The 26,266-nt window shown below is 34.5% G+C and overlaps 1 protein-coding gene across 1 annotated transcript; it reads left to right on the forward strand.

Moving 5' to 3' along the window:
• The first annotated feature begins 14,178 nt into the window (after positions 1 to 14,178).
• Positions 14,179 to 22,095, forward strand: LOC149892611 (uncharacterized). The gene is made up of 5 exons (XM_090080006.1): positions 14,179 to 14,250; positions 17,912 to 20,932; positions 21,190 to 21,255; positions 21,517 to 21,573; positions 21,730 to 22,095. The coding sequence occupies exons 2-5, from the start codon at positions 17,941 to 17,943 to the stop codon at positions 22,047 to 22,049; spliced, it is 3,435 nt and encodes a 1,144-aa protein (XP_089936132.1). The 5' UTR covers positions 14,179 to 14,250; positions 17,912 to 17,940; the 3' UTR covers positions 22,050 to 22,095.
• Positions 22,096 to 26,266: the final 4,171 nt, after the last annotated feature.

Below are 26,266 nucleotides of genomic sequence, written 5' to 3' on the forward strand. Positions count from 1 at the left end.
AGGCCCTTTCGTTCTTTGAGGAGGAGCCTTGTGAAAAGAAGAAAAAGCATCAACATCATCAATGTCAGTTTGCTGACCGAATATGGCAAGTCTGCATACGTAAGAGACTAAGTGGAATCGATTAGAAAGGCGTCTCTTCCGCTGACTGACAATGCTGTGTCTCTACGAAACCATCTTCTGCTCTCTGTCACTGTAATTAACAGTTTAAGAAAATCTAACATTGCTCTTTTAAACATTAGAGACTACATGGCTGCTGAGAAGAGTGAGTGTGGATATTGCATTGTGCAAGAGCGCTACAAAACAGCATACAAGTACGGAGCCAAAAACATTCTAGTGCCGAACGACTTGAAAGTGTTGATCGATATTTATTTGCTGAGATACAGAGACCTTCTTGTCAACGACTCTCACTACATGGCTGCAGACACCAAGACTGTTTTGGAGTTGAGCGACTGCTACAGGCCCCTTTTTCCTTCGGTGAGAGCCAACAAAGACGAAGGTGTGACACTAGGTGCAACTAGAGTGCCTGTTTACCAGATGGGTTCCTCTGCTATCACCTCTAGCCTGACGTCCTGCTTCAGAAAAAGCCACATAAACATTCCCATGAAGCGTCTTACTCCCACTTGCATTCGCGGTTCGATAGCCACTTACTTTGCCAACAACAGCAAAGAAGATCGCGAGCGGTTTTCTACACTCTACATGAAGCACAGCAGACACACAATGGATAGCTTTTATGTGTCCCAGTGGAACGCTGCAGAGGAGTTGCGCTTTGCCCTGGGCATCGGACAGTCCTTCGGAGTCATAGAGTCTTTGACTGTTGAAAAGTCTGAGAGACCACCAAAGGAGGAGAAGGATGTGATGGACTCACTCGACGAACTAATGCAGAGGAGTACGGTTTTCATGATGTTGAGGACATTTTTGAGGAAGATTCAGACTCCGGTTCTGACTCTGAAGAATGTGCTGCTACTTTCGGTTGTACCACAGTGGTTCCATTTTCTCCAGCTGTAGAAAACAATGCTCCTTTAGAGGACAGCAACGAACATGTTGTAGATTTCTTGTGTGAACCTAGCTCAACTCCTGTTTCGTCTGTTCCTTCTGAACAAACAATCGCTGGTCCAGTTCTTGAACTATCCTCTGCTCTTGCACAACTAGTTCCTTAATGAACAAGCTGTTTGTATGGATGTAGATCAGACTCTAGCTGTTCCTGTTGGCACAGCTTGTTCTCCTCTTGCATTAACATTATTTCCTGATGAACCGGATTTTATTGAACACCATGCACAACTTTCTCCAGTTTACTTTAGTGAGCAAGTGGTTGCCAAACCTGTTTCTGCTGCTCCTGCTCAACAAGTTGCTTTCAGTCCTTCAAAAGAGGTCTTTTCTGTTCTGCTGGAAACAGTGTCTAATGTTGCTTCACAGCAAGATAATCTTATGGCTGTCACACGTGTTTTCCATGCTCCTCCTGAAGCTGCTCTTCTTGAACCTGCTCTTCTTGAACCTGCTCTTCTTGAACCTGCTCATAAGCAAGTGGTTGCCAAACCTGTTCATGTTGCTCCTTCTCTGCAAGTTGTTTTTAATCCTTCAAAAGAGGTCTTTTCTGTTCCCTCTGGCTCCTAATCTTGTTGCTCGTCAGCAAACGATGGCCAAACCCAGTTTGTTTTCTTTCAGCTGTTCCAGTCCAACAGGCTGGTACTGTTCTTGAAAAACAGCCCTCACCTGGTGCTGTTCAATCTGTTGGTAGTCTATTTAGCCAAAGTCTTGCTTGTACATCCAGAGGTAAATTCTTTTTGATTTTTGATTTTTATGCAAATCTCAACACGCTTTCAAAAAATAAAAATGCCCAAATTAACTCCTTGCCCTATTGTTATTGTTAAAGCTGTAAAAAAAAAAAAAAAAAAAAGAAAAACAATAAAAAAAACAAAAAAAAAAACAAAAAAAACAACACAGAAGTGTGTATGTATTTGTTGCAGGACTAATTCTGTGATTGCTTAAATGTTTACACAAGTGAATGATACTAAAACTGATTATGTTTTAGAAGTAAAAGATCCAAGAAGAAAAAAAATCAAGTTGGAAATGCCATCTTTTACTCAAGAACACATCGGTAATGTAAAACCTAATTTATACAAACATATATAAACACAAACCTCTTCTTGCACAATTTCAGATGGTTAACTGTTAATAAAAACTAGCCATCATTGCTAAGTGCACTTTTAGAAAGTTGTGTTTACCCGATTTCTAATGATGAAGTTAGAAACATCACCGTTAGAAATCATGCACAGCTTGTTATTATCTCTAACACTTAGAAACTGTTGATGGTTTTTTTATGAATTAGAAAAATGAACATGGTTTTATTTTATTCAGGATCAACTCAGCCAACCAAAGGAAAACAAAGCAGAAGTTAGCCAATGCCAATTAGGTAATCTTTCAAAAACCAGTTATTGCTATCAGTGCAAACAATAAGGTCGACAAAAAAACAAATAAAAAAACAAAATTAATCTTGTCATGCTTCAGAACCAAATGAATATTCGATTTAATCTCTTTGTGTTATGACTTGAGTTTGTAAAATTTTAGATGAAATAGTTGAAAAGCTGAATGCTTGCCCTGGCCACAACGAATGGTTCAACACCAGAAGTTTTCCTCGATGTGCAGCTTTAGTGTTGGCATACATCTTGCAAGACGTGTTTACAATATCACTTTCAAGTTGCTCGTACAAAGATTACCTTGGCATCTTGGCAAATCATAGCAGTGACAAGCTCATTCATGTCTTGCAAAAGTACTCCTACCGAAGCCATATTAAAGACAAAATTAAAAACATGAAGCTAAAAATTCAAAAAGAGGGTAGTTTAGAAAAGTTTGTTCAATATGGCAATATAGTGAGACCATTTATGTAGTTTAGAAAAGTTTGTTCAGTTTGGCAATAAAGATGGGCCTTTTGTGTAGTTTGTTTTCTCTATGCTTTTGCAAATATATTTATCTGTTTCGCTAAATACATAATAAACAAGAAGTTCTGTTAAACTGTTCTCACATTTCTTATTTAAAGATAGTTCAAACTTTTTTTATCTTTAAAAAAAAAAAAAGTCGTTTTGTTATTCTGTAACACTTTTAATAGAGTTGCATTTAGAATTACTTCTGATGTTTTTAAGAGTTTGTTAAAAAGCAAATTAATATTTTCTGTGATGTTAAACTGCATAAGTGAAATTTAAAAAAGGAAAACTGCTCCAACCATTTTTAAAAAGAAATCAAAAAGTTCCTTATTTTAAAAGATCTAGACATCCATTTCTTCTTCAGCAAAATAGCGAGGCTTTTTTTATGAACTCTTACTCTCTATTTTTTCATATATTTACACAAAGGATTTTATTAAGTTCAATGTAAACATACATAGAAGTATATTATGTTTTTTTTTTTGTTTGTTTTTTTTTATGGTGTCTAACTTTTGTTTCACTTCTATTTTATTTTACGTTTATCTTGTATTTTATCATGCCTTATTGGTTTTTGCGTTTGTGATGTCAAGCTGCGTAAGCTAAACTTAAAAGAGGAAAACTACGCTAACTTTTCTTTGAAAAAATATTCAAAAAGTACCTTAAAAGAGAAAGCACACGAATTTAAAAAGTTGTATCTTGCCATCCAATTCTTCTTCTGCAAAGTAGTGAGGCTTTTGCTCTCTAATTTATCTCTATTTACGCAAAGGGTTTTATTTCAATGTAAACACGTATAAAAGAATACTTTGTTAAAAATAATGTTAAAGGAGTTGCGTAAAAAAAACGTCTGAATAAACTTTCTTTACAAAAAAAAACAACTAAGAAACAAGCGCGCCTAAGAAAAACCAGATCGCGATTCACTAAGTCAATAGACGAAAGAAACAAACTTTAAAAAGTCTTTCTAGACAACAAATTCTATTTTTGGCAATGCAGTTTTTGTATTTATGCAACCTATCTTTTGTTTCACTTCTACTTTATTTTACGTTTACCTTGTATTTTGTCTTGCCTTTTTGCGTTTTGTGATGTCAAGCTACATAATCTAAACTTAAAAGAGGAAAACTAGGCTAGTAGAATATTATGTTGTTGGTTTTATATGCAGCCTAACTTTAGTTTCATCTATATTTTGTTTTGCGTTTATCTTATATTTTATCTTGTCTTTTTGAGTTTTGTGTTTTGTGATGTCAAGCTACATAAGCTAAACTTTAAAGACCTTTTTTTTGAAAAACTATTCAAAAACTACCTTTAACAAAGTAGCGAGGCTTTTTATGCACTTTTACTCTCTAACATACCTATATTTGCGCAGAGGATTTTATTTAACTCAATGTAAACATACATAGAAAAATATTGTTACCCGTTTATTTTATGCAGCCTAACTTTAGCTTCATCTGTATTTTATTTTACGTTTATCTTATATTTTATTTTGTCTTTTTGAGTTTTGTGCTTTGTGATGTCAAGCTACATAAGCTAATGTTAAAAGAGGAAAACTACGCTAACCTTTTTTTGAAAAACTATTCAAAAACAACCTTTAACAAAGTAGCGAGGCTTTTTATGCACTTTTACTCTCTAACATACCTATATTTGCGCAGAGGATTTTATATAACTCAATGTAAACATACATAGAAAAATATTGTTACCCGTTTATTTCATGCAGCCTAACTTTAGCTTCATCTACATTTTATTTTACGTTTATCTTATATTTTATTTTGTCTTTTTGAGTTTTGTGTTTTGTGATGTCAAGCTACATAAGCTAATGTTAAAAGAGGAAAGCTACGCTAACCTTTCTTTGAAAAACTGTTCAAAAACTACCTTAGACATAATCTAGATTTAAAAGAGGAAGACTACGCTATTTTTGCTTTGAAAAAACTTTCGAAAACCACCTTAATCGATAGAGATAGCACACGATTTTAAAATGTTGTATCTAGTGATCCACTTCTTTTACACCAAAGTAGCGAGGCTTTCTATGCACTTTTACTCTCTAACATAGCTATTTTTGCGCAAACGATTTTATTTATTTCAATTTAAACATGCCTAGTAGATTATTATGTTGTTGGTTTTTTATGCAGCCTAACTTTAGTTTCATCTATATTTTATTTTGCGTTTATCTTATATTTTATCTTGTCTTTTTGAGTTTTATATTTTGTGATGTCAAGCTACATAAGCTAAACTTTAAAGAGGAAATTTACGCTAACCTGTCTTTGAAAAACTATTCAAAAACTACCTTTAACAAAGTAGCGAGGCTTTTTATGCCTTTTTACTCTCTAGCATACCTATATTTGCGCAGAGGGTTTTATTTAATTCAACTTAAACATACCTGTTAGATTATTATGTTGTTGGTTTTTTATGCAGTCTAACTTAAGCTACATCTATTTTTCATTTTACGTTTGTCTTATATTTTATTTTATCTTTTTGTGTTCTGTGATGTCAAGCTACATAAGCTAATGTTAAAAGAGGAAAGCTACGCTAACCTTTCTTTGAAAAACTATTCGAAATCTATTTTTGAGATAATCTAGATTTAAAAGAGGAACACTACGCTAATTTTGCTTTGAAAAAACTCTCGAAAACTACCTTATTCGATAGAGATAGCACACAAGTTTAAAAAAGTGTATCTAGTCATCCACTTCTTCTACAGCAAAGTAGCGAGGCTTTCTATGCACTTTTACTCTCTAACATTATGCATTTTACTCTCTATTTTTGCGCAAAGGGTTTTATTTAATTCAATTTAAACATGCCTAGTAGATATTTTATGTTGTTGGTTTTTTATGCAGCCTAACTTTAGCTACATCTATTTGTCTTATATTTTATTTTATGTTTTTGTGTTCTGTGATGTCAAGCTACATAAGCTAATGTTAAAAGAGGAAAGCTACGCTAACTTTTCTTTGAAAAACTATTCAAAATCTACCTTTGAGATAATCTAGATTTAAAAGAGGAACACTACGCTAATTTTGCTTTGAAAAAACATTCGAAAACTACCTTATATTTTATCTTGCCTTTGTTAGTTTTGTGTTTTATTATGTCAAGCTTCATAATCTAATCTTAAAAGAGGAAAACTGCGCTAACTTTCCATTGAAAAAGTACTCAAAAAGGACCTAAATCGATATAGATAGCTCACGATTTTAAAAAGTTGCATATAGTCATCTTCTTCAGCAAAGTATCGAGGCTTTTTATGGATTTTTACTGTCTAACTTTCCCATATTTGCGCAAAGGAATTTATTTAGTTCAACTTAAACATGCCTAGTAGATAATTATGTTGTTTGTTTATTATGCAGTGTAAACTTTGTTTCATCTATATTTTACGTTTATCTTATATTTTATTTTGTCTTTTTGAGCTTTGTGTTTTGTGATGTCAAGCTACATAATCTAAACATAAAAGAGGAAAACTACGCTAACCTTTCTTTGAAAAACTATTCAAAATCTACCTTTAACAAAGTTGCGAGGCTTTTAATGCTTTTTTACTAACATACCTATATTTGCGCAAAGGATTTTATATAATTCAATTTAAACATGCCTAGTAGATTATTATGTTGTTAGTTTTTTATGCAGCTTATCTTTAGTTTCATTTATATTATGTTTTAGGTTTATCTTATATTTTATCTTATCTTTTTGAGTTTTGTGTTTTGTGATGCCAAGAATTTTAAGCTAAACTTAAAAGAGGAATGCTACGCTAACCTTTCTTTGAAAATCTATTCATAAACTACCCTAGACAAAAGCTAGATTTAAAAGAGGAAAACTACGCTATTTTTGCTTTGAAAAAACTTTCGAAAACCACCTTAATCGATAGAGATAGCACACAATTTTAAAAAGTTGCATATAGTCATCCACTTCTTCTGCAGCAAAGTAGCGATGCTTTTTATGCACTTTTTCTCACTAGTTTGCTTATATTTACGCAAAGGAATTCATTTAATTCAATCCAAGCATATATAGAAGATTATTATGCTATGATTTTTTTTTTCTTTTATGCAGCCTAACAATTATTTCACCTATATTTTATTTTACGATTAACTTTTATCTTACTTTTCTTTTTTGAGTTTTGTGTTTTGTGATATCAAGCTACATAAACTAAACTTTAAAGAGGAAAACTACGCTAACCTTTCTTTGAAAAACTATTCAAAAACTACCTTTAACAAAGTAGCGAGGCTTTTTCTCTCTAACATACCTATATTTGCGCATAGGATTTTATTTAATTTAATGTAAACATACCTAGTAGATTATTATGTTGTTGGTTTTTTATGCAGTCTAACTTTAGCTTCATCTGTATTTTATTTCACGTTTATCTTATATTTTATTTTGTCTTTTTGAGCTTTGTGTTTTGTGATGTCAAGCTACATAAGCTAAACTTAAAAGAGGAAAGCTACGCTAACCTTTCTTTGAAAAACTATTCAAAATCTACCTTTGAGATAATCTAAATTTAAAAGAGGAACACTGCGCTATTTTTGCTTTGAAAAAACTTTCGAAAACTACCTTATTCGATAGAGACAGCACACAAATTTAAAAGTTTGTATCTAGTCATCCACTTCTTCTACAGCAATGTAGCGAGGCTTTTTATGCACTTTTACTCTCTAACATACCTATATTTGCGCAAAGGATTTTATTTAACTCAATGTAAATATACATAGAAGAGTATTGTTACCCGTTTATTTTATGCAGCCTAACTTTAATTTCATCTATATTTTATATTGCGTTTACCTTATATTTTGTCTTGCCTTTGTTAGTTTTGTGTTTTGTTATGTCAAGCTTCATGATCCAATCTTAAAAGAGGAAAACTGCGCTAACTTCTCATTGAAAAAGTACTCAAAAAGGACCTAAATCGATATAGATAGCTCACGATTTTAAAAAGTTGCATATAGTCATCTTCTTCTTCAGCAAAGTATCGAGGCTTTTTATGGACTTTTAATCTCTTATTTACCCAAATTTGCGCAAAGGACTTTACTTAATTCAACTTAAACATGTCTAGTAGATTATTAAGTTGTTTGTTTTTTATGCAGCCTAACTTTAGTTTCATTTATATTTTATTTTACGTTTATCTGATATTTTATCTTGTCTTTTTGTGTGTTGTTTTGTCAAGCTACATAAGCTAAACTTAAAAGTGGAAAACTACGCTAACCTTTCTTTGAAAATCTATTCAAAAACTGCCTTAGACATAAGGTAGATTTAAAAGAGGAAGACTGCGCTATTTTTGCTTTAAAAAAACTTTCGAAAAATACCTTAATCCATCGAGGTAGTACACGAATTTACAAAGTTGTATCTAGTCATCCACTTCTTCTATAGCAAAGTAGCGAGGCTTTTTATGCACTTTTGAGTTCTAATTTATCTCTGTTTACGCAAATGGTTTTTGTTTATTTCTGTGTAATGATATACAAAAGAGTATTTTGTTAAAGATTATGCTGCAGGAGCTGCGTAAAAAAACTCTGGTGACCTTTCCTTAAGAAAAAAGCAACTGAGAGGCATGTGCGCTTTAGAAAATTCAAATCGCGATTCACCAAATTAAAAGACGAAAAGAACGAACTTTAAAAGCTCTTACTAGACGTTTGTGTTTATGATAGGCAATGCAGTTTTAGATTTTATGCAGCCTAACATTTGTTTCATCTATATCTTATTTTACGTTTATCTTATACTTTATCTTGCCTTTTTGAGTTTAGTATTTTGTGATGTCATGCTAAATAAGCTAAACTTTGCTAATTTTTATTTGAAAAAATATTCAAAAACTACCTGAATTATAAAGCTAGATCTAAAGGAGGAAAACTACGCTAACTTTTCTTTAAAAAAATATTTAAAAACTACCTTAAACATAAGCTATATCCAAAAGAGGAAAACTATGCTAACTTTTCTTTGAAAAAATACTCAAAAACTACCTTAAACATAAGCTAGATCTAAAAGAGGAAAACTACGCTAACTTTTCTTTGAAAAAATACTCAAAAACTACCTTAAACATAAGCTAGATCTAAAAGAGGAAACCTACGCTAACTTTTCTTTGAAAAAATATTCGAAAACTACCTTTAAACATGATTTAGATTTAATAGATGAAAACTACGCTAACATTTCTTTGAAAAAACATTCAAAAACTACCTTTAAACATGATTTAAATTTAAAAAAGGAAAACTACGCTAACATTTCTTTGAAAAAATATTCAAAAAGTACCTTAATCGAAAGAGATAGCACGCGAAATTAAAAAGTTGCATCTAGTCATCCGTTTCTTCTTCATCAAAGTAGCGAGGCGTTTATGCACTTTTTATTCTCTAATTTATCTCTATTTACGCAAATGGCTTTTGTTTATTTCAATGTAAAACTTTTCAAAAGAGTATTTTGTTAAAGATTATGCTGCAGGAGCTGTGTAAGATAACTCTGGTGACCTTTCTTTAAGAAAAAGCAACTAAAGTAGATGTGCGCCTAAGAGAATCCAAATTGCGATTCACTAAATTAAAAGACATATACAACAAACTTTAAAAGTGAAACTATTTTTACAAGCGTATTTGGTAAAGATGAAATGTTCTTATGACATTTTAACGTTACGAAAAGGATTTTCTTCAGTTCAAATATTTATTACAATTTAAAGTGTTAAATAATGTTACAGAAACGACCTAAAACGCCTGTTGTATTAATTTAAACGAACAAAATAGATAAAAAAAAAAGAAAAACTATCATTAAAAAAAAAAAAGAAAAAAAGAAAAGAAATAGAAGTTGAGGAAAAATAAAAATAAGAACTTCTAACAAAGAGCTCTTCTTTTTATTTTTCAGATTTTAGATGCTTAATTCCTTGAATGAAAAGTTGAACTGATGACCCACTACTAAGGTTGTTCCTAGCCTTCCGTTCTCAAACTAGGCCATTCTGAGAGGCTGTTTGATTAAGTACCGTTGATAGTAGTATCGCACGTAAGAGACTTCTAAAACTCTGATTATTAATTCCTTGAATGAAGAGATGACTTCATACTCACTAACGAGGTTGTTCTTAGCCATCCGTTCTTAAACTAAGCAAAACAGTGAAGTTGTTTGATTAAGTATCACAGTTTGCTGATTTGCACATGCACCATTGCCGAAACTGTGATGCTTGGTTCCTTGATTGGATTGAAGAAGCTCATCACCATGCTTTTTACAAGCTGTCCGTTGTTATGTTTTGCAATTCAGTGGTTCTGTTTTGCAATTCATTTTCTGTTTGTTTAAGTATCATCGATGGTGGTGTCGTGCATGCAAACTTTCCGAAACTCTGATGCTTGTTTTTCTTGAATGGAGAGATGAGCTTATACTTTAGGTGACTTTTAAAACTGCAGTAATTAGTGCCTCGAATGGAAAAACGAACTCATTCTTTACAGACCAAGGTTGTTCCTGGCCATCCGTTAACATACTAGGCAACAGTACAGCGAAGCTGTTTGTTTTACAAGCTTTTGTCGTTTCGAGAAATCACTACATTAAGCATTCGATGGTGATACACGACTGATGGCCAGGTTCTGATTTTCGAATGAAAAGAAGAGTCGCATCCGACCACCGGTCGGCTTTCGACGCAAAACAGCTGTACACACTCGTCCAACGTCCAGTGACTAACTGTTGCAACGAGAAAGTTAGCTTTATTTGTCGTGCAGATTGTCCGCTTTGACGTAAAATGCTAGAAATTTGCTGAACGCTCGGTTTGCGCCGCCCAAGAGTCATTCTGTTTCTGCGTTGCCAGCGTCTGTCGGCTAAATACAACTGTAGACTCCGCGCAAGCTTTTTCACCGCAAAAGTTGTACAGAGCCACACCGAAGGCTAAAATCGACTTTAAGGTCGAAGGTTAAAATCGACCCTAGAGCTTTGAAAACGACGTCACGAAATTTTCAAGTACATCATCGAAGAAAATTACGGCGGCCAGATGCGACTCTTAGTACTAACTCTTCTAATCTTAGTACGTTAAGCATTCCAGTCGAGAGATCAGACGTTTTTTCGTCACCTAAGAGACCGGCCGATCCGTTTGCGACGCTGCGGAAAGAAAGAAGATGGCAAACCACAGGGTTGTTACCGTAACAAACCTCCGTGAGTACCTCCATCTCGAATGGCTTTTGGGGAAACGTTCGTTTTAAACTCAAAGGGATGGTTGTTAAAGCTCACAAAAGCCTGGTTAACGATTTTCTAACGGCAGAGACCGTGTTTACAATGGATGCAGGCCGTTTGCCCGAGCCCAAAGCGCAAGACCTTTCGGAGAACTCCTCTAGGTCGATGCAACGAAACTACTAGACGCGTGCACCTAGCGGCACGTTACAACCGAAGGACGCCCCTCGTGGACACTATACGAACGCAATTTTTCATTGTCCCCAGGCTTCCAAACCGTAACCTCATCCCCCTCCAATCCTAACCCCGTAATTCTCTTACTCCTTCCCCCCCCCCCCCCCCCACCCCTACCCCTCTTAAAAAAAAAAAAAAAAAAAGATAAAGAAAAAAAGAAAAAAGTTTCCTTCTCTCTTTTTTTCTAGCTTTTAGCCGGCCCTCCGCTAGAAGGGAATAGGGAGTAACGAAGGTTTGACATCAAAGTAGCGTTTCGTATAAGATTTGCTTGGCAAAATTTGACAATTTTTATAAAAGCCAAGCACTAGTTCAAACTGGAGATAATAAAACGAAATCGAATGATCTCACTTCTCAAACCACTGAGCTGCCATTGGTCGGCAGTTTCATGTTTGGAGACTATTGAGCTGCCATTGGTCGGCTGTTTAATCGTTGCGATTGGTCGGCAGTTTTATCGTTGGAGACCATTGAGAGATATAAAAGGCACTTTTTTTTTTTTTGAGCACAACATTAAACGCTATATCGTTAGATCTTGTTATAAAGGCACCCTTAAAATGCCGAATTGAAAAAAAAAAACAAAAACAAAAACAAACAGAAAAAAAAAATGAAATCGAAACGGGCATTCTTTTAAGCATAACGTTAAAAGCTAAATCGTTAGAGGTTTTATTAAGAAGGCACCTTTAGAATGCAAAAGACAAAAACGGAAAGTTTTGCTTTCCTGGCCACAAGCGATAAAATTGTTAGTAAAACGCACTCTAGCATTCTCACGTTCCAGACGTGACCAATGTTCGAGTAATCGAACAGGTCCGCTCAACCGTGAATGAAAGCGGAACTAACACACACTACCAACTAGTCACTGTGTTGGTCTGCTGAAATTACAACAGTCCATGAAAAGTATCTCGTAGAAAAGTCCTAATTTTGGATCATGGGCGGGCTGCTCAAATGAGCACTCTGCCCAATTGAAACAAAGGAAAAAAAAAAAAAAAAAAAGAAAAAAGAAACCGAAACGGGCATTCTTTTGAGCATAACGTTAAAAGCTAAATCGTTAGATGTTTTATTAAAAAGGCACCTTTAGAATGCGATGTCCTCAAATATTTTCCTCGATATTTTAATAAGTAAACAAAAACAAAACTAAGTCTTGCAACTGGCGAAAACTTTCAATAAGCAAACAAAGCAACAACTTTCCTTTCGAGTTTTTTACATTTTAAACAAAAGACAAACAAAGAAAAAAAAAACAAACAAAAACAAAAACAAAAAAACAAAACAAAAACAAAACAGAAAAGGGAGAATGAGTGAGTCGACTGATTTCGCTCAACTGTCTTAAACGAGAAGTCATAAACGTTTGCTTGTGCCAGCAAGTTGCAAATTAAGTTGTTAATGAGCTGCACCGCAAAAACTTAACCCACAGTTTATTAAGCATATTAAGCCTTTGCTGACATGTTAAGACATTTTAAGCCTTTGCTATTATCATGAGGCTTTTTTGCTCCACGAGCCAAAAAAGTACGCTAGAGTTGTTGACAAACTGCATCGCGGTCGAAAAGTGTAATTACGCCAACACTTTTATCCGTTTAAGCATTTCGTTTTCGCACGAACAACAATTAAAGCAGCTCGTTGAGCTTAACGACGTTCGTATTTTTTTTCGAAGCCAAAACTTCGGCTATAAGTAGAGTGAAGAGGCACTTCGAAAAACAACAAAGCTGTTCGCAGTCGATAGCAACGAGCGACAACATCTCTGCGAGTCTGGCATCAAGGTAAACATTTTTTTTTACATTTTCATTTGTTAGTGCCACTTTTGTGTACATTATGTATTCAAAAATTTCTTGCTGACGCTAGATTTTTCGTTTTCAATGAACAACAGTTGCAACCTCTAGTCGTTTGCTAAAACAGCTTGCTAGGACAACCAAATCAATCATATGTTGTGAAAATTTCTTTTTGTTCAACTGACTAAGGAAGATCGAGCGAACGCTTTTTTTTTTTATAACTTGTTTGTATCATATTGCTATTAAGAAAACAGCGTTGTGTATACTAAACGTGACATAATTGGCAATTATCCGTAACTAAAAATAAGATAGAAATTACAAACTTGATACCATATTTTAATTACTCTAACAAAACTAGACGTCATCGCGTGAGAAAATAAATGTTTATGACACATAACCTATTTTTTTGTTTTTTTTTTTCTTCTCTTTTTTCCTTTTAATCTCCTTTCTTTCGTCCAAAAAGCGTTTTGATTTTTGCCTCGCCACAAGCGATGAAATCGATAAAAAAACCTGCTCGGACATTCTCAATTCTCAACAACAAAAGCAATCAAAGTTCTAGCTCTCGAGCACGTGCGCCAACAGGTTGATGAAACCGTTCAAATATGCTCGATCGCTAGAATTTAAAAAAAAAAAAAGAAGCAAACCAGAAACAAACCAAAATAAAAAAAAAACAAAAACAAAAATGGACATCTTTAGAACGCTTAAATTTTATAAAATATTTTCCTCTGCGTTTTTAACCAGCTAAACTGTCGTAAAGTTTTTTCGGTGCAGTTCATTTAAAAAACTTAGTTTTCAACTTTTAAACGTTTTAGACTTCTCGTTTAAGGCAGTCGAAAGAAATGAGTCGACTTGCTCTCTCTCTCCCTTTTCGGTTTTGTTTTTGTTTACTTGTTTTTGTTTTTTCTTCGTTTGCCTTCGTTTGCCTTTGTTTGCCTTTGTTTGCTTTTGGAAAAGTTGTCGCCATGCGAGACTTAGTTTTTTTTTGGCTCAATTTGTGATTAAGTGAAGTTCTAGTCTTGAAAGTGTGCAAAGTGTGGGCCAATCTGGTGGCTGGAGTGATGACACGTGAATGCTGGAAATTCCAGACTTTGAGCGGATTCAGCGTACATAGAAAGAAAATGTAACATTCACGTGGGTCTCTCCTAAGCTTGCCATTGGTCGGTCTGCTGGCCTTAAGTACCCCCCCCCCCCCCCTCAACGTCACGTTTGCTCAACTTTCTCGGTCTTTGGCGCCCAAAGAAAGCTCGAGGAAGGATAAAAATGGCGAGGTTTCGGTACTGCGTTTTCTGTTTTTCCTATTTGTTTTTGTTTGTTTGTTTGTTTCGTTTGTTTGTTTATTTATTTAATCGTTTTTTTGTTTGTTTCGTTCGTTTGTTTGTTTGTTTCGTTTGCTTCGTTTGTTTTGTGATGTTTTGTTTTCCCTTCTTGATGGCACAAAACAGAAGCAAACAAGACTTTCGGTTATATTCGGTTATATTCGGTTCAATAAAAGTTTGTTGGTTTCTGCACAACAACAACAACAACAACAAAAGTCCCTCTGTCCCTCAAAAGCAGTTTCTCCTCTGTCCTAAAGAAGAGCCTCTTTGTAATCGATCTTGTCTGAATGCAGCTCTCCTTTTGCCTACAGGTTTTTATTCCAACCCTTTTGTTGTTGTTAGTGCCATGTTGTTGTTATTGTTATACTCTGTAAAAGCAGTTGTTGCTGTTGTACTTGTTTGTTGTTTCTAAAGACACTGTTGTTGCTGCTGTTAGCGCTGTTAGTAATCACCCACTTGGCTTGTATTTTTGTTTCTTGTTTTTGTTTTTTGTTTTATTTATAAACACTCTCTGAGTAAGTGATGCTGTTGCTGTTGTTGTTGTTACAGTTGCAATGAGTGTTTGTTAATGTTCCCCCACTTGGCTTGTTTATAATCTATTTTATTTTATCAACACTCTCTGAGTCAGTGATGGTGTTGCTGTTGCTGTTGTCGTTATTATGCTTGCAATGGGAGTTGTTACTGTTCACCCACTTTGCTTGTTTTGTTTTTGTTTCTTTATTTTATCAACACCCTTTGAGCCAGTGATGCTGTTGCTGTTGTTGTTGTTATAGTTGCAATGAGTGTTGTTAATGTTCACCCACTTTGCTTGTGTTTTTGTTTTTGTTTATCAACACCCTTTGTGTCAGTGATGCTGTTGCTGTTGTTCTTATTACAGTTGCAATGAGTGTTTGTTAATGTTCACCAACTTGGCTTGTTTATAATCTATTTTGTTTTATCAACACTCTCTGAGTCAGTGATGCTGATGCTGTTGTTGTTATTGTGCTTGCAATAAGTGTTGTTAATGTTCACCCACTTTGCTTGTTTTGTTTGTGCTTTTGTTTTTCTTTATCAACACCCTTTGAGTCACTGATGCTGTTGCTGTTGGTGTTATTATAGTTGCAATGAGTGTTAATGTTCACCCACTTTGCTTGCTTTATTTGTTTGTTGCTTTTTTTTTTATCAACACCCTGCGAGTTAGTGATGCTGTTGCTGCTTTTGTCATTTTACTTGTATTTATAGTTGTTACTGTTCAGCCACTTTGCTTGTTTTTTAATCTGTTTTATTTTATCACCACACTCTGAGTCAGTGATGATGTTGCTGATGCTGTTGTTGTTATTTTACTTGCAATGATAGCTGTTACTGTTCAGCCACTTTGCTTGTTTTGTTTGTTTGTTTGTTTGTTTTTTTTATCAATATCCTCTGAGCAAGTGATGCTGTTGCTGTTGTTGTTGTTATAGTTGCAATGAGTGTTTGTTAATGTTCACAAACTTGGCATGTTTATAATCTATTTTATTTTATCAACACTCTCTGAGTCAGTGATGCTGATGCTGTTGTTGTTATTATGCTTGCAATAAGTGTTGTTAATGTTCACCCACTCTGCTTGTTTTGTTTGTGCCTTTGTTTTTGTTTATCAACACCCTTTGAGTCACTGATGCTGTTGCTGTTGGTGTTATTATAGTTGCAATGAGTGTTAATGTTCACCCACTTTGCTTGCTTTGTTTGTTTGTTGCTTTTTTTTTTATCAACACCCTGCGAGTTAGTGATGCTGTTGCTGCTTTTGTCATTTTACTTGTATTTATAGTTGTTACTGTTCAGCCACTTTGCTTGTTTTTTAATCTGTTTTATTTTATCACCACTCTCTGAGTCAGTGATGATGTTGCTGATGCTGTTGTTGTTATTTTACTTGCAATGATAGCTGTTACTGTTCAGCCACTTTGCTTGTTTTGTTTGTTTGTTTGTTTGTTTTTTTTATCAATATCCTCTGAGCAAGTGATGCTGTTGCTGTTGTTGTTGTTTTAGTTGCAATGAGTGTTTGTTAATGTTCCCCCACTTGGCTTGTACTTCTGTTTTCTGTTTTGTTTTGTTTTTGTTTTTTTTGTTGTTTTTTTTCTCAACACTCTCTGAGTAAGTGATGCTGTTGCTGTAGTCGTTGTTATAGTTGCAATGAGTGTTTGTTAATGTTCACAAACTTGGCATGTTTATAATCTATTTTATTTTATCAACACTCTCTGAGTCAGAGATGCTGATGCTGTTGTTGTTATTATGCTTGCAATAAGTGTTGTTAATGTTCCCCCACTCTGCTTGTTTTGTTTGTGCCTTTGTTTTTGTTTATCAACACCCTTTGAGTCACTGATGCTGTTGCTGTTGGTGTTATTATAGTTGCAATGAGTGTTAATGTTCACCCACTTTGCTTGCTTTGTTTGTTTGTTGCTTTTTTTTTTTATCAACACCCTGCGAGTTAGTGATGCTGTTGCTGCTTTTGTCATTTTACTTGTATTTATAGTTGTTACTGTTTAGCCACTTTGCTTGTTTTTTAATCTGTTTTATTTTATCACCACTCTCTGAGTCAGTGATGATGTTGCTGATGCTGTTGTTGTTATTTTACTTGCAATGATAGCTGTTACTGTTCAGCCACTTTGCTTGTTTTTTTTTGTTTTTGTTTTGTTTGTTTGTTTGTTTGTTTTTTTATATATCCTCTGAGTTAGTGATGCTGTTGCTGATGCTGTTGTTGTTATTATGCTTTCAATGAGAGCTGTTACTGTTCACCCACTTTGTTTGTTTATAATCTGTTTTATTTTATCAACACTCTCTGAGTCAGTGATGCTGATGCTGATGCTGTTGTTGTTATTATGCTTGCAGTGAGAGTTGTTACTGTTCACCCACTTTGCTTGCTTATTGTCTATTTTATTTTGTCAACACTCTCTGAGTCAGTGATGCTGATGCTGATGCTGTTGTTGTTATTATGCTTGCAATGAGAGTTGTTACTGTTCACACCAATTTGCTTGTTTTGTTTTTTTATTTGTTTTTTTGTTTGTTTTTGTTTTGCTTGTTTTTTTTTATCAATACCCTCTGAGTCAGTGATGCTGTTGCTGTTGTTGTTGTTGTTATAGTTGCAATGAGTGTTTGTTAATGTTCCCCCACTTGGCTTGTACTTTTGTTTTCTTTTTTGTTATGTCAACACTCTCTGAGTCAGTGATGCTGATGCTGTTGTTATTATGCTTGCAATGAGAGTTGTTACTGTTGTAGTTATGTCTGTCATTTGTCCTTGTTAGCAAGTTCTATTTGCCCTCTCTTGCCTTTTTTCAACACAGTTTCTTTCTTTGAGTCATATGGTTGCGAGATCCTCTCAAACTCCATCTCTTTATTTATTTGTTTCTTTTCTTTTTCTTTTTTTTTTTCTCATTCTCCTTCTCATAATAGCAATCACTGCTGCCACCATGCATGTAATGCTAGTTGCTCTCATTCTTTTTCATTTGCTAGTGGAAACTTTGTTTCTTCTTGTTGCTCTCTTTTCTTTCTTTTTTTCTCTTTTGCAGAGGATTCGAAAAAACACAGCTCTTCCCTGCAGTTGTAAACATTCCAGGATTGGATGCAGGCAGAAGAAAAAAACTCTCACTGACTGGTTTCCTTTTTTTAGCAAAAACCGTTGCAAACAAACACCTGAACATGTCTTCTTCACAAGAAAACAACTCTGTTGTTGCTTCTTCTCCAAACTCTAAAGCAAAAAAAAAGAAAAGAAAGCAGTCACAAGAACAGAGAGACTTAAAGCTCAAAAACAAAGTCAGGGCCGCATTAGTTGCAGCGTGTGGCTCCGTAAACAGGGTTGTACCTTTCTATGGTACCAAGAAGAGGTACGCTGTTAGCTGTCCGATGCCTTTGTGCAAACATTCGTCCACAAGCATTAAAAGACACTTGACTAAAAAAGATCATTCTTGGACTTTGGATGAAGCTTCCATCTTTTACTCTGCAATGGTCAGGAAGTTTCAGCATGCTCGTCTCGAACGCAAGTCCGGCTGTCCAAAACCTTACCCCTGTTTGCAATGTTGGAAGTATTACGACCGACTGGACATACACTTGAAAGAGACTCATTTCTACGATTCCAAGATGATCAAACAAAAGATTGCAGAGGCAAAGCGATACGACAACGAGAAGCTCTATGTCCCTCAATTTATTCGACCTGCCTTCTTTGGTATTAAGCCAGTAGCTGAACAAGCGTCTGCATCAGGCTCTGCATCCTCTGCTCCTGGGCCTTCCTCCTCTTTTTCTTCTCCGGTTCTTTCCTCTGATCCTCTTTTAAGCTTGCCCTCACCAGTTGCTGGTTCGTCCGAGGCTCCTTCTGCAAACCAATGCACCTCTGTAGAAAACAAAGAGCTGAACACCGAATCCGTCCTTGACTCTGATTTCGATTCCTTAGAGCACTTGGTTTCCAGCTCCTATGTCTTGACCGAAGAAAAGAGACTCTTGTTTCAGCTGGACAAAGATGCTTTTCACTTTTATTACCAGTCAGCAGATGAGCTCTTCAGAGACTTTGAAAAGTGGCTTGTGGTAGCCAACAACAACACTTGGTCACAAGCAAAGATCTACAAAAATGCAGTTGTGGAAATATTGACTTGTTGTGACAGCACGTTGACGCTGCACCCAAACGCCCTCACCAATTCCAATGTTTTGGAGGATAGATACTTCTCCTTGCACTTTAAGAAAATTCAGCTCAATTCCAAGCTGAGTGAACTTGACCAAACAAAAGCCATGTCTTGTCACACGTTGTACAACCGCCTCGTCTCCCTTTGTCTCCTGTTTCGTTTCAGTGAAGCCAGAAACGTCTATTTCGGACTTTCTCATGAGGCCATCCGACGTTTGCGCTGCAAGGTGGATGAGTTGCGAAAAGTGCTGAGGCCCTTTCGTTCTTTGAGGAGGAGCCTTGTGAAAAGAAGAAAAAGCATCAACATCATCAATGTCAGTTTGCTGACCGAATATGGCAAGTCTGCATACGTAAGAGACTTAGTGGAATCGATTAGAAAGGCGTCTCTTCCGCTGACTAGAGACAATGCTGTGTCTCTACGAAACCATCTTCTGCTCTCTGTCACTGTAATTAACAGTTTAAGAAAATCTAACATTGCTCTTTTAAACATTAGAGACTACATGGCTGCTGAGAAGAGTGAGTGTGGATATTGCATTGTGCAAGAGCGCTACAAAACAGCATACAAGTACGGAGCCAAAAACATTCTAGTGCCGAACGACTTGAAAGTGTTGATCGATATTTATTTGCTGAGATACAGAGACCTTCTTGTCAACGACTCTCACTACATGGCTGCAGACACCAAGACTGTTTTGGAGTTGAGCGACTGCTACAGGCCCCTTTTTCCTTCGGTGAGAGCCAACAAAGACGAAGGTGTGACACTAGGTGCAACTAGAGTGCCTGTTTACCAGATGGGTTCCTCTGCTATCACCTCTAGCCTGACGTCCTGCTTCAGAAAAAGCCAAGTAAACATTCCCATGAAGCGTCTTACTCCCACTTGCATTCGCGGTTCGATAGCCACTTACTTTGCCAACAACAGCAAAGAAGATCGCGAGCGGTTTGCTACACTCTACATGAAGCACAGCAGACACACAATGGATAGCTTTTATGTGTCCCAGTGGAACGCTGCAGAGGAGTTGCGCTTTGCCCTGGGCATCGGACAGTCCTTCGGAGTCATAGAGTCTTTGACTGTTGAAAAGTCTGAGAGACCACCAAAGGAGGAGAAGGATGTGATGGACTGGCTCCGAACTAATGCAGAGGAGTACGGTTTTCATGATGTTGAGGACATTTTTGAGGAAGATTCAGACTCCGGTTCTGACTCTGAAGAATGTGCTGCTACTTTCGGTTGTACCACAGTGGTTCCATTTTCTCCAGCTGTAGAAAACAATGCTCCTTTAGAGGACAGCAACGAACATGTTGTAGATTTCTTGTGTGAACCTAGCTCAACTCCTGTTTCGTCTGTTCCTTCTGAACAAACAATCGCTGGTCCAGTTCTTGAACTATCCTCTGCTCTTGCACAACTAGTTCCTAATGAACAAGCTGTTTGTATGGATGTAGATCAGACTCTAGCTGTTCCTGTTGGCACAGCTTGTTCTCCTCTTGCATTAACATTATTTCCTGATGAACCGGATTTTATTGAACACCATGCACAACTTTCTCCAGTTTACTTTAGTGAGCAAGTGGTTGCCAAACCTGTTTCTGCTGCTCCTGCTCAACAAGTTGCTTTCAGTCCTTCAAAAGAGGTCTTTTCTGTTCTGCTGGAAACAGTGTCTAATGTTGCTTCACAGCAAGATAATCTTATGGCTGTCACACGTGTTTTCCATGCTCCTCCTGAAGCTGCTCTTCTTGAACCTGCTCTTCTTGAACCTGCTCTTCTTGAACCTGCTCATAAGCAAGTGGTTGCCAAACCTGTTCATGTTGCTCCTTCTCTGCAAGTTGTTTTTAATCCTTCAAAAGAGGTCTTTTCTGTTCCTCTGGCTCCTAATCTTGTTGCTCGTCAGCAAACGATGGCCAAACCCAGTTTGTTTCTTTCAGCTGTTCCAGTCCAACAGGCTGGTACTGTTCTTGAAAAACAGCCCTCACCTGGTGCTGTTCAATCTGTTGGTAGTCTATTTAGCCAAAGTCTTGCTTGTACATCCAGAGGTAAATTCTTTTTGATTTTTGATTTTTATGCAAATCTCAACACGCTTTCAAAAAATAAAAATGCCCAAATTAACTCCTTGCCCTATTGTTATTGTTAAAGCTGTAAAAAAAAAAAAAAAAAAGAAAAACAATAAAAAAAACAAAAAAAAAAACAAAAAAAACAACACAGAAGTGTGTATGTATTTGTTGCAGGACTAATTCTGTGATTGCTTAAATGTTTACACAAGTGAATGATACTAAAACTGATTATGTTTTAGAAGTAAAAGATCCAAGAAGAAAAAAAATCAAGTTGGAAATGCCATCTTTTACTCAAGAACACATCGGTAATGTAAAACCTAATTTATACAAACATATATAAACACAAACCTCTTCTTGCACAATTTCAGATGGTTAACTGTTAATAAAAACTAGCCATCATTGCTAAGTGCACTTTTAGAAAGTTGTGTCTACCCGATTTCTAATGATGAAGTTAGAAACATCACCGTTAGAAATCATGCACAGCTTGTTATTATCTCTAACACTTAGAAACTGTTGATGGTTTTTTTATGAATTAGAAAAATGAACATGGTTTTATTTTATTTCAGGATCAACTCAGCCAAGAACAAAGGAAAACAAAGCAGAAGTTAGCCAATGCCAATTAGGTAATCTTTCAAAAACCAGTTATTGCTATCAGTGCAAACAATAAGGTCAACAAAAAAAACAAATAAAAAAACAAAATTAATCTTGTCATGCTTCAGAACCAAATGAATATTCGATTTAATCTCTTTGTGTTATGACTTGAGTTTGTAAAATTTTAGATGAAATAGTTGAAAAGCTGAATGCTTGCCCTGGCCACAACGAATGGTTCAACACCAGAAGTTTTCCTCGATGTGCAGCTTTAGTGTTGGCATACATCTTGCAAGACGTGTTTACAGATGTAAGCTCAAGTTGCTCGTACAAAGATTACCTTGGCATCTTGGCAAATCATAGCAGTGACAAGCTCATTCATGTCTTGCAAAAGTACTCCTACCGAAGCCATATTAAAGACAAAATTAAAAACATGAAGCTAAAAATTCAAAAAGAGGGTAGTTTAGAAAAGTTTGTTCAATATGGCAATATAGTGAGACCATTTATGTAGTTTAGAAAAGTTTGTTCAGTTTGGCAATAAAGATGGGCCTTTTGTGTAGTTTGTTTTCTCTATGCTTTTGCAAATATATTTATCTGTTTCGCTAAATACATAATAAACAAGAAGTTCTGTTAAACTGTTCTCACATTTCTTATTTAAAGATAGTTCAAACTTTTTTTATCTTTAAAAAAAAAAAAAAGTCGTTTTGTTATTCTGTTAACACTTTTAATAGAGTTGCATTTAGAATTACTTCTGATGTTTTTAAGAGTTTGTTAAAAAGCAAATTAATATTTTCTGTGATGTTAAACTGCATAAGTGAAATTTAAAAAAGGAAAACTGCTCCAACCATTTTTCGGAAAAAGAAATCAAAAAGTTCCTTATTTTAAAAGATCTAGACATCCATTTCTTCTTCAGCAAAATAGCGAGGCTTTTTTTATGAACTCTTACTCTCTATTTTTTCATATATTTACACAAAGGATTTTATTAAGTTCAATGTAAACATACATAGAAGTATATTATGTTTTTTTTTTTGTTTGTTTTTTTTTTATGGTGTCTAACTTTTGTTTCACTTCTATTTTATTTTACGTTTATCTTGTATTTTATCATGCCTTATTGGTTTTTGCGTTTTGTGATGTCAAGCTGCGTAAGCTAAACTTAAAAGAGGAAAACTACGCTAACTTTTCTTTGAAAAAATATTCAAAAAGTACCTTAAAAGAGAAAGCACACGAATTTAAAAAGTTGTATCTTGCCATCCAATTCTTCTTCTGCAAAGTAGTGAGGCTTTTGCTCTCTAATTTATCTCTATTTACGCAAAGGGTTTTATTTCAATGTAAACACGTATAAAAGAATACTTTGTTAAAAATAATGTTAAAGGAGTTGCGTAAAAAAAACGTCTGAATAAACTTTCTTTACAAAAAAAAACAACTAAGAAACAAGCGCGCCTAAGAAAAACCAGATCGCGATTCACTAAGTCAATAGACGAAAGAAACAAACTTTAAAAAGTCTTTCTAGACAACAAATTCTATTTTTGGCAATGCAGTTTTTGTATTTATGCAACCTATCTTTTGTTTCACTTCTACTTTATTTTACGTTTACCTTGTATTTTGTCTTGCCTTTTTGCGTTTTGTGATGTCAAGCTACATAATCTAAACTTAAAAGAGGAAAACTAGGCTAGTAGAATATTATGTTGTTGGTTTTATATGCAGCCTAACTTTAGTTTCATCTATATTTTGTTTTGCGTTTATCTTATATTTTATCTTGTCTTTTTGAGTTTTGTGTTTTGTGATGTCAAGCTACATAAGCTAAACTTTAAAGACCTTTTTTTTGAAAAACTATTCAAAAACTACCTTTAACAAAGTAGCGAGGCTTTTTATGCACTTTTACTCTCTAACATACCTATATTTGCGCAGAGGATTTTATTTAACTCAATGTAAACATACATAGAAAAATATTGTTACCCGTTTATTTTATGCAGCCTAACTTTAGCTTCATCTGTATTTTATTTTACGTTTATCTTATATTTTATTTTGTCTTTTTGAGTTTTGTGCTTTGTGATGTCAAGCTACATAAGCTAATGTTAAAAGAGGAAAACTACGCTAACCTTTTTTTGAAAAACTATTCAAAAACAACCTTTAACAAAGTAGCGAGGCTTTTTATGCACTTTTACTCTCTAACATACCTATATTTGCGCAGAGGATTTTATATAACTCAATGTAAACATACATAGAAAAATATTGTTACCCGTTTATTTCATGCAGCCTAACTTTAGCTTCATCTACATTTTATTTTACGTTTATCTTATATTTTATTTTGTCTTTTTGAGTTTTGTGTTTTGTGATGTCAAGCTACATAAGCTAATGTTAAAAGAGGAAAGCTACGCTAACCTTTCTTTGAAAAACTGTTCAAAAACTACCTTAGACATAATCTAGATTTAAAAGAGGAAGACTACGCTATTTTTGCTTTGAAAAAACTTTCGAAAACCACCTTAATCGATAGAGATAGCACACGATTTTAAAATGTTGTATCTAGTGATCCACTTCTTTTACACCAAAGTAGCGAGGCTTTCTATGCACTTTTACTCTCTAACATAGCTATTTTTGCGCAAACGATTTTATTTATTTCAATTTAAACATGCCTAGTAGATTATTATGTTGTTGGTTTTTTATGCAGCCTAACTTTAGTTTCATCTATATTTTATTTTGCGTTTATCTTATATTTTATCTTGTCTTTTTGAGTTTTATATTTTGTGATGTCAAGCTACATAAGCTAAACTTTAAAGAGGAAATTTACGCTAACCTGTCTTTGAAAAACTATTCAAAAACTACCTTTAACAAAGTAGCGAGGCTTTTTATGCCTTTTTACTCTCTAGCATACCTATATTTGCGCAGAGGGTTTTATTTAATTCAACTTAAACATACCTGTTAGATTATTATGTTGTTGGTTTTTTATGCAGTCTAACTTAAGCTACATCTATTTTTCATTTTACGTTTGTCTTATATTTTATTTTATCTTTTTGTGTTCTGTGATGTCAAGCTACATAAGCTAATGTTAAAAGAGGAAAGCTACGCTAACCTTTCTTTGAAAAACTATTCGAAATCTATTTTTGAGATAATCTAGATTTAAAAGAGGAACACTACGCTAATTTTGCTTTGAAAAAACTCTCGAAAACTACCTTATTCGATAGAGATAGCACACAAGTTTAAAAAAGTGTATCTAGTCATCCACTTCTTCTACAGCAAAGTAGCGAGGCTTTCTATGCACTTTTACTCTCTAACATTATGCATTTTACTCTCTATTTTTGCGCAAAGGGTTTTATTTAATTCAATTTAAACATGCCTAGTAGATATTTTATGTTGTTGGTTTTTTATGCAGCCTAACTTTAGCTACATCTATTTGTCTTATATTTTATTTTATGTTTTTGTGTTCTGTGATGTCAAGCTACATAAGCTAATGTTAAAAGAGGAAAGCTACGCTAACTTTTCTTTGAAAAACTATTCAAAATCTACCTTTGAGATAATCTAGATTTAAAAGAGGAACACTACGCTAATTTTGCTTTGAAAAAACATTCGAAAACTACCTTATATTTTATCTTGCCTTTGTTAGTTTTGTGTTTTATTATGTCAAGCTTCATAATCTAATCTTAAAAGAGGAAAACTGCGCTAACTTTCCATTGAAAAAGTACTCAAAAAGGACCTAAATCGATATAGATAGCTCACGATTTTAAAAAGTTGCATATAGTCATCTTCTTCAGCAAAGTATCGAGGCTTTTTATGGATTTTTACTGTCTAACTTTCCCATATTTGCGCAAAGGAATTTATTTAGTTCAACTTAAACATGCCTAGTAGATAATTATGTTGTTTGTTTATTATGCAGTGTAAACTTTGTTTCATCTATATTTTACGTTTATCTTATATTTTATTTTGTCTTTTTGAGCTTTGTGTTTTGTGATGTCAAGCTACATAATCTAAACATAAAAGAGGAAAACTACGCTAACCTTTCTTTGAAAAACTATTCAAAATCTACCTTTAACAAAGTTGCGAGGCTTTTAATGCTTTTTTACTAACATACCTATATTTGCGCAAAGGATTTTATATAATTCAATTTAAACATGCCTAGTAGATTATTATGTTGTTAGTTTTTTATGCAGCTTATCTTTAGTTTCATTTATATTATGTTTTAGGTTTATCTTATATTTTATCTTATCTTTTTGAGTTTTGTGTTTTGTGATGCCAAGAATTTTAAGCTAAACTTAAAAGAGGAATGCTACGCTAACCTTTCTTTGAAAATCTATTCATAAACTACCCTAGACAAAAGCTAGATTTAAAAGAGGAAAACTACGCTATTTTTGCTTTGAAAAAACTTTCGAAAACCACCTTAATCGATAGAGATAGCACACAATTTTAAAAAGTTGCATATAGTCATCCACTTCTTCTGCAGCAAAGTAGCGATGCTTTTTATGCACTTTTTCTCACTAGTTTGCTTATATTTACGCAAAGGAATTCATTTAATTCAATCCAAGCATATATAGAAGATTATTATGCTATGATTTTTTTTTTCTTTTATGCAGCCTAACAATTATTTCACCTATATTTTATTTTACGATTAACTTTTATCTTACTTTTCTTTTTTGAGTTTTGTGTTTTGTGATATCAAGCTACATAAACTAAACTTTAAAGAGGAAAACTACGCTAACCTTTCTTTGAAAAACTATTCAAAAACTACCTTTAACA

Source organism: Hydra viridissima, unplaced genomic scaffold, assembly GCF_058129835.1.
Source record: "Hydra viridissima isolate aposymbiotic clone 2 unplaced genomic scaffold, HvirCarnegie_v1 scaffold_2, whole genome shotgun sequence".
In the NCBI taxonomy this organism is placed as follows: Eukaryota; Metazoa; Cnidaria; class Hydrozoa; order Anthoathecata; family Hydridae; genus Hydra; species Hydra viridissima.

Excerpts from the sequence above, each read along its gene's own strand:
- LOC149892611 (XM_090080006.1), top strand. The coding sequence starts at position 17,941 with ATGTCTTCTTCACAAGAAAACAACTCTGTTGTTGCTTCTTCTCCAAAC. Across the intron at positions 20,933-21,189 it reads TCTTGCTTGTACATCCAGAG|AAGTAAAAGATCCAAGAAGA; the intron begins GTAAATTCTTTT and ends ATTATGTTTTAG. Across the intron at positions 21,256-21,516 it reads TTTTACTCAAGAACACATCG|GATCAACTCAGCCAAGAACA; the intron begins GTAATGTAAAAC and ends ATTTTATTTCAG.